Below are 17,499 nucleotides of genomic sequence, written 5' to 3' on the forward strand. Positions count from 1 at the left end.
AAAGAAGCTGCTTTTCCACTCCTACCTCCCAGCAGACAATCTTATCCAGTTTGACAAGTCACTGTAACCCATTTGATTTCATACTCAAGATACAAAACCCGCTGAGAAAAAAAAAGCCCATACACATACACAGGAGAAAAAAGCCTGCAAAATCTACAATATCTTTGAAATATCAAGCAAGTACCAATACAAAGGCAACTCATGAACTCATGGAAAACAGAAGCATTCTGTACTTCTCTGATTATCTGACTTAGACAGTGGAAGCAAGCAAATCCAAATATAATGGAATAAGATCTATTTTTAACTTAATTTGCCTGCAAGGCAAGATGGGCAATTTTATTTTTTTCACTGCTGGTCCCTTTCTCAGCCTCTGCGTGGCAGCAGAACATAGCAATATTCCCTGAAGCATTGATTTTTTAAATCCCTACTTAGAAGAGGATGAATGGAGGTACAAAGGAGCACAGGAGGGGAGTACACAGTTTTACCTGCATAGCTGCCAGGTCAAGCATCACTGAAACTCTCTGCAGCCCAATCCTGCCCCTTTCACACTGGGCAAACGGACAAAGCAAATGAACTTTGTACCCCGTGTGATATTGCAGAGTGGCTATCTGCATCACTCTCTACACATTAGCAAGGAGATTTGCCAGGCCAAGGTTAGGTTGCTAAGACTAGACAAAGAATATGCAAGGAAAAAGCAGAGGCAATGTTTTTTGCTACAGCTTGTAGGCAAAGTAGCTACTCCTAAGTCATTATCCTCGCTCTCCAAAGGGAGGGTTTGGTCTTTCTCATGTCTGCATATACAAACAATGCAGAGTTCATTGACTTCAATGCCATACAGGAGGCTGGCACTCTTATGGTCCCCATTTTACACACAACCTGAAATTTTCCCTGTGACCAGCAGGTAAATGTGGAAAATCAAGCACACCTATGAATACAGCCTTACATTTTTCACAGGGAGGTCAGACAGATCCCTTTTTGTATTTTTCACATCAGTCAAATCCTGATTTCAGTCCATTTGCATTTTCTTTACACACACTGGCTCATCTATTCCACCACACAGAAAAACACTACACAGAGATTTACTGTTGTTTCTATTTCAGACGAGGACCTCCTCTTCATTTCCAGATCTACTTCAAAATGCCATTGCTTTTCAAGCCTTGTTTAGCACTTATCTCCCTGTCACTCCAAGCAGATAACACAACTGTGCCCCTTTTCGGCAAGATCCTTCTTCTCCACAGGTTCCACCATCTCTTGTCCTCTATGTCTTCAAGTTTCAACTTAAATTTCACCTCCCTTCCACTTATGATTTTAACTACATAACAGGACTGGTTAATTCTTCAGCTTTTTGCAGATGAAGAAGCTACACAAAGAACGTAGGCAGACACGGTATCAGGAAAATCAGTGCTGGATGAGGAGATATCGCCACATTGGTGAAATTATGTAAATTCTTTATGTAAACGCATTTCTCTGCCTTAAGTAAATCTGAGTCTACCAACATAAGGACCTTAATTCTTTACTGGCTTACACCTGTTTTAATCTCAAGCACCCACTCAAAATGAGTGTAAAAAAAATTCAAATTTGGCAGTTTCTCACACTTGCTTTCTAAATGACTGCTCAAGATGCAAAACAGGGGAGAATGGAGCTCTTATCTAAAGTTTTAAATAGTTCACTTCCGACTTGTTTTGGTTAAGCAGATTAAAAAGAGTGAATATGAAGGTATCCTGTATTTGCAAAATGCTGTTATTCAGTGAATACCCAGAAAACTATCAGATGTCCTTATAACAGCTTTTCCAGTCCATAAAACATAATGATGAGTTTCAGTTTCCAGCTGTTGCATTTGTGGTGCAAAAAGAAACATAATCAAAATATTCCTGTGCCTCCCCTTATTTTCAGGAAACACCACATTTGGAAGATTAAATCTCTCGTTCTTTTTCTATTTATTTCCTTGTACAGTTTATGCCACACATCCAAGAACCAGTTTCAGAGCCCATCAGTGAGTAATCAACACTTTTATTATTATTGCCTTCTACACCCTTGAAGGAGTCTCTGAAACAAGAGACATCAGACACAAACCAGAATAATGTCTTCAATGTATTTTCTTTTATGAAAGGACTTTAGATCCTGCATATGACTAAAACGCTCCGATTGGCTGCCAGTGATGTCACGACTGTGCTTATAATACCCAGTAAATGCAGAAAGCTAATCGTGTTCCTTTTTAATGTGTAAATTCTACTCCATAATAGCAATAAGACACAACAGACAATGCACTTCAAGGGGATTACTGCCCCTTTGAGCGATTAAAGCTATTCAGCTTTCAGCTTTAGAAACAGTGGTGAGGAAGTAATTTCAGTCATACAGGAGCTCTAGGCCCATCTATTCAAACAGGCTGACTGCCTGGGGGAAGAGGAAGCCAGCTCCCCCGACACACACCCCCAAATGGAGTCCAGCAAAGAAGCACTCGTAGCAGGCTGGAGGCAATCATTATACTGTTCTGAATTAGCAAGAAATGAAGAGATAGGGTTTTGAAGCATACTCTACTGTTAGTTTCTAAATCCTGTGTGTGTGAGGCTTGAGTGTCCCTTCGCAAAGCAAAAAAACAGGAGATACCTCACTCTCTTATTTCTGGCCCCCCACTACAGTTCTCTCATGCTGTTATAATCACAGTCCCAGTGAGGGATAGGTTAGCACAAAAGGAACTAGACTAGAGCCCAGGAAATATGGGCCAGACTCCAAGACTGATAAACGACCTTAGGTGAGTCACTAAATCCACCGTATGCCATACATTCCCTAGCAGTAAGAAGCAAACGCTGTTCTACCTTTAGGGCAATGCTAATGCCCCCCAGCATAATGGGGATGTGAGCCATTAGAATAAAGAAGCTTTATGCCTCCTGATATTTAAAAGCAATCATTATTTAACATAATGTCCTGCTGATAAAGATATCAGACTTGACATACAAAGCCTCACTTCACACCACAAGGTGTTCTCCTCCCAATCTGGCTGAAACCCCAGTCCAGTCCCACTGAACAGTATGCCTGACTTACCCAGAGGAAGTAGCACTGTGACTAATAAAAAACACAGAAAGAGCTTTCTGCCCAGTTCTACCCCCAGTAAAACTGATTCCTTCTGTTATTTGTTTCCTCTGGGTTTTTTTTTCATCAGTTCCCCTCACACCCCTTTGCACCTTCTTCTCTATGATTATTTTACTGTGCTTGTTGCCTGTCTTTATAACACCAGATCTTGAGAGAAGCAAGTCAACCTCATGTGGATTTGACCCCTTATATTACGTATGAACTTGGCCTGTATGGATGTGGCTGATATATCAGATGATCTCCCACACTATTCCTCTTCCTTTCAGCCATTTCTCTATAAATTTCCACAAGGTCACTGGCATAAGCATACCAGCACTATTCTTCATCTGCCTAAATAAAGATTATTCTTCTCCCTTTTTTCACTTCTCTTTCATTCTCATATGCACATCCTCTACTCTCTTCACTTCTCTCTTTTCCTTTCTCTCTCCTTCCCACCCACAGGCTTTCCATTTGATCAGTCCTGTCCTCACCCCACCCATGCCTACAGAAGGCTTCTTTTGATTTTAACCTTAACAATTTCCTATACTACATTTCTATTCTGAAACCTCATTGAGAAAATCAGTATCATCTTGGTTTTTATATTGCCTACCTAGTGGAACTCGCCCTTTCACTTTTCTGGAATTCAGGGCAATTAGACCATTTCCATCCTCTTCACATTTTAGCACAGGTCCAGTAGCATCTCTATCGTCATTCTTCTCAGCAAAAGCATGGAATCTGCAATACAAAATGAGTTTCCACCAGTACGTAAACTACATAAACACTTTCCTAATTGTAACAAGATGTCACACACACAACTTTGGAATTATTTACTTATCTATTCAAGATATCTAAATCTTCAACTACAACAATACTATGAATATTACCAAACCTTTTATATATATTTATGTACATTCTGAAGTCTTCTCATGAAGAACATCCTTTTGTTTTGGTATCATTTACTCTGAGGCACCTTCCTTTTCAATCTCCTGGAACTCTATTTTTAATTAATGCTTTTAGCATGCTGAGCAAGCATGTGATTCGAGATGACTGAGATGGCACTAACACCTTTTTATCAGATTATCCTCCCTGTTGAAACCCCAACAGGAACATTTGTTTCATTATCGACATACAAATCAGGAAGTCAAGCAGACTTCATTTACCCTCATTGTCAAAACAGAAAAGCTCTCAGAGCAGGAAAAAGATGCATTTCTAAAATGGAACTACACTAGAAACAGGCTTAAGCCATGAAAAGCCCATAAACTTGGCCATTCCTATGGGAAAGCTGACTTAAACTTATAGACGGTTATTAGGCAAATACCCCCCAGCAAGATATTTTCTCAATGAGTCTCTGCACCAAAGCCAGACTCATGTAAAAAGAAGATAGTGGGGATCATATAAAACAAAACAATTCCTCAGCAACCTGCCACAATCCTTCTTGACTCTTTCTCTACCATACAAGAAACATTCACCTTCCTTTTATAAAGGAGGTAAAAACACTGCCAAAAGAAAATGAAGGATGGTGACTGGCAACGTACCTGGTATCATGGAAGTACCATGGTTCGAAATGACCACAGTCATTTTAGACACACATCAGACCAGAGCAAACATAACACTTAACCACAGTCTTGGTTTTTGGCAGACACTCCATCTCTTAAAAGCTGCTTCTAAACACAGATGGCTATAAAAGAGCTAAGCAGCTGCCATCTTACCAATCGCTCTGCTGTCATTTGGGAGATTTCTACTGTTGGAGGTCTTCCCACTCTTGCACAAACAACAGTGAAACAGAAGGAGCTAGCAGCCATTTCACAGCTCTATGACTTCTGTTAAGCAGACAAACACCTACTGACTCCTACTGCCCTCCTGCTGCTCAGCATGAGTTTGGTATTGTGGGGTTTTGTGTTTGTTCATTTGTTTTCTTTATTTGGAGATCAGAATCAAGATTAAAGTTTTATCATTCCTTTCTACTGAAGGCTCTTTCTCACCACACAGCTGATTCCCAGGATAAAGTAGCCAACAAGCCATGTGGAATATAGCACTTTCTACCAGTCATACCAAATAGATGCTAGAAAGCATGGTACAAAACTGCATTTCCACACAACCGGGCCTGATGGATAACACCACATCAATTTTCTGTTGTTCCAGGAACTGCCCATTCAGGACAGGCATTACCTTTTCAGTACATATCTGTGTAGTACTTGATCCAACAAAACTCTAGATCCTTTGCTGGTGTCTGTGGATATTACCAGAGTACAAAGCAATACAATAAAAACTTGTTTTAGTTTATGTTGTGACCCTTTCCCCTGAACAATTTTTCAGACTTCAAAGAGAGGATGACAGATGATTTAGAATATAAAAAAGGAATGGCCCTTCTGCAAGCCAGTGAGCACATATTTGGAGAGAAGTTGGTCTGTTCAAGTAGGTCGTGCATTTTAGTCATAGCTCTCAGACTATTTCCCTAGTTTCCCCAGACTGCTTACTGAACTGCTTTGTCTCATTTTCCTTATGAGTAAAACAGAGATTGTATTCAGATATCTTTTGATACCATTTCTAACAGCAAAGCACTTTACAAGTACTGAAATTACTGTGCTGCTTCTTTGTAGTACCTGCCAGAGGCCAAGCGGCTCAAGTCTTTCAGAAAAATAATAGTGTCATCTTCCCTAGCATTGAAGGATACAGTGTTTACTGGACAGGGACCATCAGAAACCTTCTCAAGGAGTAGCTGCTTTGTGTCCACTGGAACATCACCCACAGCAAAGTAATAAATGGCTTCAACCTGTATTAAACAGGGGAAAAAAAAGGGAATTGGAAGACATTGTTTTACATAGATGCCTAGTACTTGTTTGAGCACTGTCCTGTGCTGAGTACTGGTATGAAAATTTGGTAGAACCTATGCATTACTTGGGCTATAAGATTTTCAGATCTTTGGTTTTCCCTCTCATTTACACTAGTAATTCACATGAAGTCCACACAAAATTTCCTGAAGTAGGAAGAGAACCTGGCCCCTGGGTCTGATTCTGCCCAATGCAAGCCCCTTTCCACAGAAGTTAACCAAAACCAGAGAGGTGTAAGGAAGGGCAACTGTAGTATTAGTCAGGACAAGGCTCTGTGCCACATTCCACTTTTATGAAGAGAGATGCTATCTTGGTGCCTTTGCCAGGGCTGAAAATCAGTGGGAACTTTTATACCAGACATGGTTTTACTGGCAGCATGTATTCTGAGGGTAGGAAAGATACATTATTCTTTGAATGCTACTGCTGCTATTTACAGATAATTCATGTTTTTTATACTTCCCAAGGCAGAGGGAGCTTGGCAGGTTTATTATGACCACACACACTTATATTCTGAAAATGTTATTGCAAGAAGAGAGAGAAGCTGAAGAAATGTCCTTTAGTTATTGCTTGAGCATTATATTATGAGGGATTTGATGTTACCTGCACTTATCCATGCTAACAATCCTCACGGTAAGTATTCTTCTTGAATTTTCACTTTCATTAAAAAAAGATGTAACAGCAGCTATCCCATGATGATGTTCAAGACAATAAGTACAGCATATCAGTCCTACGGCATGGTACATACCAACCAATAAATATCTGATAAATAGTTGTTTAACCGAAAAAAATACACTTGAATATGACTAGGAATCCTGGGATACACACCACAAAAAAGACAACTATTTGAGTCTGGGATGGCACTAAGGAAATGTTTCTGCATCTACATAATTTCATGCAGTAGTAAAGCAAATTCAGTATCACCTGTAAGTGTGTTCATGCATTTCCACTACTGCCTTTGATACTGATTAATATTTCAGCTCCCTGAGCCAACGGACTGGCACATGAACATCTTTTGTCCAGTTTGTACTCCAATCTTCCAGACTATAGGATCCCTGTACTGTCCCACATCATAAGCATGTTGATACAAACCGACATGGACTCTGAATTTCAGGCTCTCTCCCTCCTCTACCTTTTACCACAAACACTTGGGCTAATCCTCAGCACTGGAAGACATCTCTCCCAAGCAGCAACTCAATCTCAGGCTAGACCAGGCAAATTAATGAAGCAGGACCTTGCTACCTTGGGCCTCCCTTGGATCTTGTAGACCAGGCGAGACACTCCATGTGGGAGGCAGGGCTCATAGTTACAGACCACACTTGCTTGGGAGCAAGCAGGTCTGTGGTCAGCCAGGTATCCTGGCATCACTGTTAATGCTAGACAAATACTAAGGCTAAAAAGAATGAATGCATTTCATGCAAGATTAACAAGATATTTATTAGCTTTGGAAAAAGGTGCACAGAAATGAAATGAAAGAACTCGTGTGCCTATCTGTGCTTTAGTTCAGTTTTACAAGGTTCCCTCTCTGTTTCATCCAGCTAAAAAGCTAACTGAGCATGCACACAGCTCTCCCAGCTGAGACCCAGTCCTTGGACAACACCTATTCCTTTTGCTGAAGAGGCTTCTGACCTGGGGGAATGCATGCATATTGCACAACCACTTTTCCCTATGTTCCTTCAGATTCACATCTTCTCCCCCTCCCTCCTAAGACTGTCAATAATTAATAAACTTGATATTCAATAAGGATATCAATTATCTCACTTCCTCTGAAGGATTTACTGCCTGCTTCTGCAGCTTTTAAAATGCTGACATTTCTTGGGCATAGCTGATGCAGAACCAACCACTCACAAGAAAATAAACAAAATTGCTAACCACAATTCACTCCACTTAACTATAAACCCAGCAATACTATACCACAAAGGAAATGTTCCTTACAGATTACTGGGGAAAGGTTAAAGCCTTTCCATTTAGTCCTTCCTATTTTGAAAATTATAATTTATGCAGCCATCTAAACAAGCAAACAAACTTCACACAAGAACATGAGGGAGAACAACATGAACAGTTCTTCACAGTCTTTACCGTGGTGGGGAGGTATGTTTTGGATGGGTGACCCACGCTTTGTGGACTGGCATCTGTACAGAACTGCAAGTTAAACATTGCAGATGCATCTGTGGTAGGTAGAGCTCAAAGGATTGCAACAGCAGAGTCATCTTGAGCTTCAGACTGACAGGTCACGAGGAAAGGAAATCTAGGGAGTCACCACACATGGGAAGAAAAGCTCCGCTAAAGGAATTACAGGAAGAGCCAAGCTTAGGGAAAAAGAGCTATTGTTTTGGAGCAACTTCTGTTGATGAAGCCAGTTCTGAGGAATGAGTCATTTATGACTGTTCAGTGAGTATGCAGCTTTTGCTTTGGCCTGAATGGGGTCTTCCCCAGACTGCAGTACAGTGAAGCTTGCACTCAAGTGAACTGTCAGTTATGAATGATAATGACTGTATTTAGGAGTAATTGAAGTTTGTTTTCTGTTAAGCACCTGCCACAACTGACTCCCCCAGACTACCCATTAGCCCACCAATGTCCAGAAAAAAAAAAAGTCTCACTGTTGGATGGATTTTAATTTGTTTATTCATATGCAGATCCACCAGGTCCAACACGGCTTTTTTTCATCCAGACAGTACTGAAATCTAAACACGATCTTTTTCATTTCCCACCAGGAAATCAGTAATCTACTTCAAATTGAAAATGTTAATACAATTTATGAAAGAGGCATTTAAAAAAGAAGTAATAAAAAATCTCACTGTTGTATAATTTGTTCCTCACCCAGTTCCTTTTTAATATCAGTTTCCAAACATCAAGGTTCATCTGGATGAGAATCCACCAGCACATGGAACCAGAAGGAAACTCAAGCCAAATTTACCTTCTCGTTCACACAGTGCCTCAGAATGAGATTTACAAAGGAGTTAGGACTGGATCTGTTCACAGGGATGGCTCTTAAATGGCAGTGAAAACCAATGATTCTAGTCCACACACAGTAGGCCCAGTTTTCCATTAAATTTGGGTGTTAGGGAACTGAAGCAATGTACATGGTAAGCAAATTTCATAAAATATCTCTTTAACAACACAAGTTTTTAGTGACTCATTGAAATGATGGCATATATGTTTTATGTCTTGTGACTCTGCTATAATGAATAAAGTAATGGTACTTTTAGAAACAGACTGAATTTAATTGCAGCAATACCTGTGCATGCTCTGTCTTTTTGCCCTGGAAGAAACTCTAGCTATATCCTGGCTGATGGAAAAGGATTTGCATACCATACCCTACCATGAGTTACTGCTTAAATAAATCTCTGTACTTATTATTTTGGATTTTAAAATTAATTTTTCACAAGCATGTTGGATACATAACAAAATAAAAATGGTTTCCCTGTCTTCAATAATGTTGATACTAGCAAATTTCTCATAAACTTGAAGCCCTGAAAAACATATATGGCAAAGAAAGTGAAAGGGAAGATGTTTCCTCTTTCCTTTGATGACTGAATATGTTATTTATTCTGTGTACTCCAGAAAAGAAAATAAACAAGTTTCTGCATTCAGAATACAGTACATTTATATAAACAGGCCATCAGTAAACATAGTATGCAGCTACACTTGGGGGAAAAAAACTTTCCAAATGCTGTCATTAATATTTTTCTTTGCAATATTCATCAGGGCGAATCACAGTAGCCAGTCTGGCACTGAATATTCTTGGATTTACTTGAGGGTTCTGAAAAGATGTATGAGCTTACCGCCTCATCACTCATGGCTTCCAGCAGGGCTTCAGCAGAGTTGGTATGGCTGGCAGCTGTCATATGGTCCAGCTTCCAAAGCCACATAACAGCAGACTTTATAGTGTGCTCAGACACAGGAGTAGATTTCTGTTGCCACTTCGTAAGATCCTGAGCAGCCCTGAAAAGGATATTAACTATAAATTGGAAATAGTGAGAATAATGCTGGCAGAGCAAAAGAGTGGATTTCTGCTATTCTTACTATTCTTTCATATTCCTAAGTAATAATTACAATAAACCAGAGATACTAAACCTAGACTTGCAATAAAAGAAGTAGAGGAAAAATAAAACCCTTAGAAAAATACAGTAATTTTATAAGAACCATTTTTTGAGACAACTGTTTCCAAAGTAAGGTAAAGAGAGCTAAAGTACTTTAAAAACAGTTCCTAAATCATATCTCCCCTTAACATAAAAACACAATCAGGTTTTTAAAATAGGTGCATGAAAATAAAAATCTGGCTTCCACAGGTCTCTTTCCACAACTTGCCGCATGACCTTTGTGTCAGACCATTTTAACTGACAAGCTTTTTTTCTAGTAGGGCTGATATTTAACTACCCGTCAAAATAAAACCTATGATGCTAAGCTTTTTGATATTTTAATTGATCAAAGTTCTTAGTCTTAATGGCAGTACAGAAGTACAAAGCATATGAGCATGTATGCCTGTGTATTTGTACATAAAAAGACAGAAAGCAAATAAAAGACCAAGCCTTTCCAGTATCTGTGACTTTTCGTCAAGCACTACCTTGAAGAGTTTCCTGCAAATCTAAAAGACAAGTATGTTTTCCGAGATTCTTTTAAAGTAATAACTAATATGCTATACTGTCCTTTGTCTCACTCTGCACAAACAAACAAATCAATGAACACAATTATTATGCCTCAATTTTGACTTGGCTTTGCAGATCATTCTTAAAGAAAATGTTTTATGTACTTCTCAAAAGCTACAGAAGTTATCTTCTACTTTTCAAATCTCAGTTGTATCACAAGCTAGAGAATTAAGATAGGGCACCAGAATAAAATCTATAGGACTAAGCTTGGGTAAAACAACTTTAAGAATCACAGTGCAGTTGCAAGTTATCATTGTGGAAACAATTTTAAAATTATATGACCTAATTTGTGCATAATTTTTTTCATAGTCACAAAATTCCACTCATCTATCCAAACCCAAGCTTACCTATTCAAGCCTTTATGCATATATGGAATTTGTGCAGAGATACATAAATTTGAATAGCTGCTTCTATTCTTCTATTTGTAACTAAACCCAAATTCATTTACTCATGTTAGGGAACAAGCACTTGTCTTTTGTTATGAAAATCTAGTATTGTTTCCTAGTTCTGCTACTGATTTCTGTGACCATGGAAATCTATAGAAATACAAATGACTATGTGCCTATGGCACCTGGGGGAGTGTACATTCAGCTGTGAGGCAGAAACATGTAATGCTTAAAGACACAAGAATGCCTAGGCAGTCAGATGGGACCTCACTGTTTCACTCTGTAATACTCAGATGCCTGAAGAGCATTAATGTTATTGTAAAGTCCCCCTTATCTTTCTGTTTTTCTGTGCTACATTTGTAGAAGAGATATATCAGTATTTGGGTCCTGCTAGTCTTTATCTGTTCTTTATCTGTTCTTCAGGGTAACAATGGTCTTCTGTTAAATGGAAGTAGCAAGCTCAGCATGTGGGAGAAACTTGCTGGAAAATCTACAGTTACGAATGACATGAATCAGGACAATTTCCACTACAGAAAGAACATTATTCAAACACATGTCTATATGATATGAGACTCCTTTTTATTCTCCAGCAATGGGCAGACATGGACTTCTTTGTTCAGCCTGGAGAAGAGAAGTCTCCGGGGAGACCTTACTGCAGCCTTTCAGTACTTAAAGGGGGACTATAGGAAGGATGGGGGCAGTCTCTTTAGCAAGGCCTGTTGTGACAGGACAAGGGGTAATGGTTTTAAACTAAATGAGGGTAGATTTAGACTAGATATAAGGAAGAAATTTTTTATGATGCAAGTGGTGAAATATTGGAACAGGTTGCCCAGAGAGGCTGTGGAGGCCCCATCCCTGGAAACATTCAAGGTGAGGTTGGACAGGGCTCTGAGCAACCTGATCTAGTTGGGGATGTCCCTGCTCACTGCAGGGGGGTTGGACTAGATGACCTCTAAAGGTCCCTTCCAACCAAAACTATTCTATGATTCTTTCTGCTTACCGAATGAGGTTGAATTTGGCGATTTGGGTCACCTGTTCCACAAGTACCATAGAAAGTGCATCCCGACATAGATCAAATTCAGTTGGAGCTGCAGTGCCAAAATCCAAAACAATGACAATGCACTGTTCTTGAATCACTCCAAATATCTGCCGGCTCTCACTGGTTAACCATTCCATTCGCTGCTTGTATAGCGCAATAGCTCCCATTAGACAATCCACAAAATGAAGAATCAGTTCTTTTTTGGCTGTCAGCTTCATTTAAATAAGGGAGAGAAAGAAATCGAACATCAAAACAAATAATACAAATGCAGTCCCAAGCTTAGCACAGCTGCAATAGCTGGTTTGCAAGTGCCAGATATGCCAGCCAAGGTAGCAGTGAAAACAACCCATTTTCCTTCCACTATTTCAAGAGCAAATACTTGACGAATGCATCTAAGCTATAATAGAAAAGACACTGCATTTTGTCCTGATTGCTTTTCATAATCTTTTTATATGAGCATGGGACAGTGCCAGTGGGTTGTCTGACTTGTCTGTCTCAAGACGGGAGCAATTAGAATGGGCTGAACACAGGCTAGAATGTAGAAAGGGCTGCAGAACAGATGGGAGACCAAACAAGGACACAGAAACTTTGTACCTTCTTACACTAGGATTTTGACTGGCTCTCAAAATTTTGCACAGTGATACAAGGAATCCTATGGTTTGGTTCTGGGGCACTTCAGTGTCCACCTTGCCTTTAGCATTTGAAAGGAAAATGTAAAATGTTTCCTTTTTGTACTATTATTTCACTAACAATGCCCAGCATTACAGCTTAACTATTTGTGGGTAGGTGCTTAGGCAAATTTAGTTCAGACAACTGCAATCAACAACTAAAACTTCTCATACCATATCAGTAAAATAAGAAAAACCTAGATTCATGAAACGAAAAACAGCAGACCCTCCCTATGAATATATGTATACACGTGTGTTCACCATGCAGAATGACCTGTGGGCTTAAAAATTCACCGCAGGTTCCGGTAAAGACATTCCCTCAATATCTCTGACCCATATAAGCTAATTTACTGGCTACTTTCCACCTCCAACTACCTTTGCAGAACTAAGTACAAAACCTTGGAGATACAAATGTTTTTAAACAAGAACATTTCTCATGGATATTTTTTGTGTCAAAATACTTCTTTCTTTCATTGGTATTTTTCTCTGTTCTTTAATGTCAGCTAGGGCCCTGTAACGTGCCTCCCAGATACAGAGACTCAGGCTGTCTGCCAAAGGAATGTAGGCCCAGGAAGGAGCACTTAGAAAATCCAGTTTCCTCCTAGGACAGCCAGCCTCATACAGAGAAGCTTATTGCACTACACCAATCAAACTCCATCTTAAAATAAAGCAGTTTCCTTGCACCACCCCTTCACCTGTAGCTGGCCAGTCCAGATTCCCATTTCTCTGAGGGCTGGAAAACTTCTGACTGTCCGGCCTAAATTTATTCATGGCAGTTCATACCCATTTATTCTTGGACTAGCATGCCTTTTAGCATAGAAAACTATAGCTTTTCCCTATCCCTGTAATTTTCCTTTCTGTAGGCATTCAAGGGCAATAATGCTACCCTTTGTCAGTCGTCTTCAGTCTTACACACAGTCAACATCAACCAAGCCATCTTATAAGATCAGCACTCCACTGCAGTTCATCATACTAGCTCTTCCTGGTACCTGATCTGGTTTGAATGGCTTCTTTTCAACCTGTGGTAACTGTACACAGTATTGTAGGCAATGTCCTAAATGAAGTCTCACCAGATATTGTATAGTGGCACTGCTACCTTAATCTTACCAGAAATGTCTTTCCTACTGCTCCCAATATGTCCTAAGATTAAAATACATTATGTAGATATTTCATGTGGAATTAATGGGAAAAAAAGGAGGGGAAAGGCTCCCTGAAATGGTTCTTTTCCCATATTTAAGCCTTGTGCCTCAGAAGTAACTCTAGTCACCAAAAAAAATGACAAGCCATTTGCTGTTGTAAAATCCTTTATGAATTAACTCTCTCCCCTCCTCGCTCACATGCGTATCTCTTCAGTCAGAATCCATTCTCTTAACAATGGGGCCGCCAGCAGCTGTTGCTAAGACATTCCTTAGAACATGAGCCTGGGCAGAGATCCAGCTAGCTGTCTCTATAGAGTAGGCTGAGCCTTTTGTGACCCATTGGCACTAGGCAAAGCAGCACTTTGCATCGGCAACGGCAGCACATTATGTCTTCTTATTTCAGCATTCCCATTTGTTTTATTGACTACTATTTTATTTTTCTAACTCAGCTGAGCATCTTCTTTTTAAGTGTTCGCTCTTTCAAGACAGGGTAAATGTTGCCTAGAAACTGCAGTCTTTTCTGGAAAAATTTACTGCAACACTGCACCAAGGCAAGAGTGTAAGACTTTGCAAGGAAAAAGAAGAGAAAAAGATAAAAGATACCTAGCTTCTCTACCACTGATTATTATCACTAACAGTTTGACAAAATAGGAAAAAATGGTCAAAAGATAAAGTTCTCACAAAGAATTAAATATTTCATGCCATAGGGAGACTTTTTTGTCGCATCATTCTGCTACAGTGATAACTTCTTAGTGCAGAGGGACATTACCACAAGTCAGTCACACTTACGTTATATACGCTGCCATCTTGTGCTCTCTCGTATTGAGGAAACAGACCATCTGCATACCGAGAAGCCACAAGTTTCCCCAAGGTGGCCACATAATCTACAGTAAAGGTTACAAAAGATCAAGTTGCTAATCATACAGATTACTTCAAATAGGTATTTTTCAGGTGGATGTGCATACCATCCATGTGTCAGACACATGGATCTGGATTGAACTCTTGACATCAAGAAACTCGAGAGAAATTCTAATTATGTTTTTGTTTTAAATTTTTTCTGGCTATGTATGTGTTGGGGCCCTGAGGGCACCAACAGGCCTTGATTGCCCTCATCAGCCTCACCTTGGCATTCAACTCACAGGGCGCTAAGGCCTGGGCACCCACCCAGCCTTTGGTTTAGCTGTGTGGTACCAAGTTCTGCTAGTGGACCTCTCTCCTGGATAGACCTCGCAGCCCTGTATTACAGCCTTGTCTCCAGTTCTGTCTCCTGGATGCAGCTCTTAGACCTCCATTGTGGCCTTGTCACCAGTCCTGTTTCTGGCTCCATCTCCTGCTGCTCCTGGCTGCGCTCCTTGACTGGACCCCCAACATGGTTCATCATCTCACCGCATCTGGGACTGTCTGTGGACACTGTTAGCAGCACCCTGCTCTGCCTGCAGTGCTTAGATGCTGCAGGACTGCATCCTGGTCAGTGAGGGCACTGCCTGGGCTGTTGTCCCCTCTGGCTCCTGGCTCATTTTTTCCCCCATGGCACAGCCCTGCTCTTGCTCCCTGCCAGTTTAGTCAGAAGTGGGGAAAACCGTTACATGTAATTATTTATAGGCCAGGAAACTACACCAGACTTTAATAAATGAAAGGTTTAGGCAATTCAACTTCAGTAGTATCCATTTACCTCATGACAGGACTTGCAAATATTTGTCCATCAAACAAAATACAACATCTGGTACAGATAACGCTGTTCTCTTACACAACTAAATGGTGCAGAAGCGGGTGCAACTAAGGAAAAGGTTGCACTCTGCTCTTCCAGCAGCTAGAAATCTTCTACAGGATCTCCACTGAGAGGAAAACATTAGGGGTGGGAACATTTAACATCACAAAGCAGCTATTCTGTACTGCATGCTGCCCTGCTAAGCTAGTACGTTCTGCTCCTAAAATTAAACTGTAACAACATTAACCCTGCTTAACAGCTTCTTCTTCATCTGCAGCATACAAGATTTCAGAATCTGCACTGCTGATCTTTGAATGACCCATGGACATAAGCCAGCCAAAATCTTAAATTATGCAACCTGGAAAAACTGCAATACATTACAATTCCCACTTCTCAAGTGGCAAGCTCTTCAAAGAAAAGAATATCTTACCATGCTCTGCAAAGCACTATTATGACAGTGATTAATAATTATTAGCAAACTTTTCCCCTCCAGCTGTCAGATAACCGCAAAGGAACATTTTTCTATAGCCTGACTTTGCATGAAAAGCAGCCTGAATTCTAATCAAATTTAACTGCTTCCTTAGAGGTATCCCTGGAAATAATATATTATTTCCAAGCAGGTTGGCTAGCCCTGATGATCAACTAGTAGGTCACAGATTATGGCATGGCATACATTATATAATAAGGGACAGAGATCTTATGGTTTGTTATCTATAGCTAAATTGGAGAGGATTTGAACTAGAGCCTAGGGTAAAGCACCAGTACTGTTGAGTAATGAAAGCCCTTCTCAGACCCTAAGTCCTTCTCAGATCAAAAGGAGATGGAATTCCTCGGTTCTCTGAACTGGCAATGTCAGCAACTGTGCATACAGCTTCCCTTTCTGTCATTCTCATAAGAGACAACGTGAAAACCTCTGTGTACACTGGGGTGCAAAATGAGGGTGACCCTAATCACTATGCAAAGTCAGGGGTTTTTTTAATTATTCTATTATTGATTTGTCTTGTACCTTTCCTGTGCTGGAATCCAATCTGTGACAAAATCTGGGATAGGGACAATTTGTTTCTTTTGAGCCCATGAATTTGAAGCCATTTACAAGATGAAATGAGGGGCTGTACATCCATGTCCCACTGACTGTCTGCCCATCTCCTTTCCTTCTCTTTTGATTTCTTCTTGTGGGCCTCGTGGGAATCTTCAGGATCTTGTCTGTGCTTTGAATCAAAGGCATCTGTTGTAAAGAGAAATGAGGAAAACACAACATTTATACTTTTAACCAAATTATTCTCTTGAATTGTTTCCTTTCTTTACCCTTATTCTGTTGTACTCTGTAGACATATAGTTCGCCTCTTGTTTTATTTTGTTATACTGAACAATGTTCTGAATCTGGAAAGCTGCTCTCAGTCCTACATATCTACTTGCTGTTACATCTTTTTATTCGTCCAGATACATCTACCTTCAATTTATTAAAGAAGAAAATGTTTCTCGTATGTTGAAATCCAAGCCCTGAAAGCTAAGTCCAGTTTGCCGAATGGTAATTCTTCCAGCTCCTAAGACCTCTCTCCTAAATCTTGGGAATCAGAACTCATAATAGGCGTTCAAAGATTGTCAGACCATCACTACATAGGCTTTAGAAGCATTATGAAATAAACAAGCATTTCTTAACAATTATTTGTTGAACTCCTACCGTAGGCAACAGCAGCGCCAGCAGCGGGCCCTGACTATATTGCAAGGCCGGTGAAACTCCCTCTCCTCGCACCATTTACCTCAAGTGTAAATGATGGTTCTGGCAGTATCTGCTCCAGGCTGTGATGGATCATGTGCATGCACAAGAAATCATGGACATGAAGGTCCAGTTTCATTTTAAGTTCTACAGAACTACTAACGTATCTCAGCACCAATGTATAGCCGGCTGGGCTAGCTCCACCTGAAACTGGCAGCAGAGACAGCCCAGGGCTTAGAGTGGTTGAAGCAGAAATGGAAGCAATGACAACAGTAATGCCTCTGTTCCTCAGCACA

General features: G+C 40.2%; 1 protein-coding gene across 4 annotated transcripts in view; it reads right to left on the bottom strand.

Moving 5' to 3' along the window:
- Positions 1–17,499, bottom strand: part of VWA3B (von Willebrand factor A domain containing 3B) — a 69,476-nt gene that overhangs the window by 51,020 nt on the left and 957 nt on the right. For 3 of the 4 annotated variants that reach the window (XM_064438498.1, XM_064438490.1, XM_064438508.1), the window contains exons 2-7: positions 16,493–16,711; positions 14,568–14,662; positions 11,933–12,183; positions 9,683–9,842; positions 5,673–5,842; positions 3,680–3,804 (exon numbers count right to left, since the gene is read on the bottom strand). In XM_064438498.1, coding sequence (XP_064294568.1) covers positions 3,680–3,804; positions 5,673–5,842; positions 9,683–9,842; positions 11,933–12,183; positions 14,568–14,662; positions 16,493–16,711 — 1,020 coding nt within the window. Of the gene's footprint in view, positions 1–3,679; positions 3,805–5,672; positions 5,843–9,682; positions 9,859–11,932; positions 12,184–14,567; positions 14,663–16,492; positions 16,712–17,499 lie in introns of those variants that run through there. The other variant, XM_064438517.1, reaches the window with a different exon arrangement.

This window comes from Phalacrocorax carbo, chromosome 1 (assembly GCF_963921805.1).
Source record: "Phalacrocorax carbo chromosome 1, bPhaCar2.1, whole genome shotgun sequence".
NCBI lineage: Eukaryota > Metazoa > Chordata > Aves > Suliformes > Phalacrocoracidae > Phalacrocorax > Phalacrocorax carbo.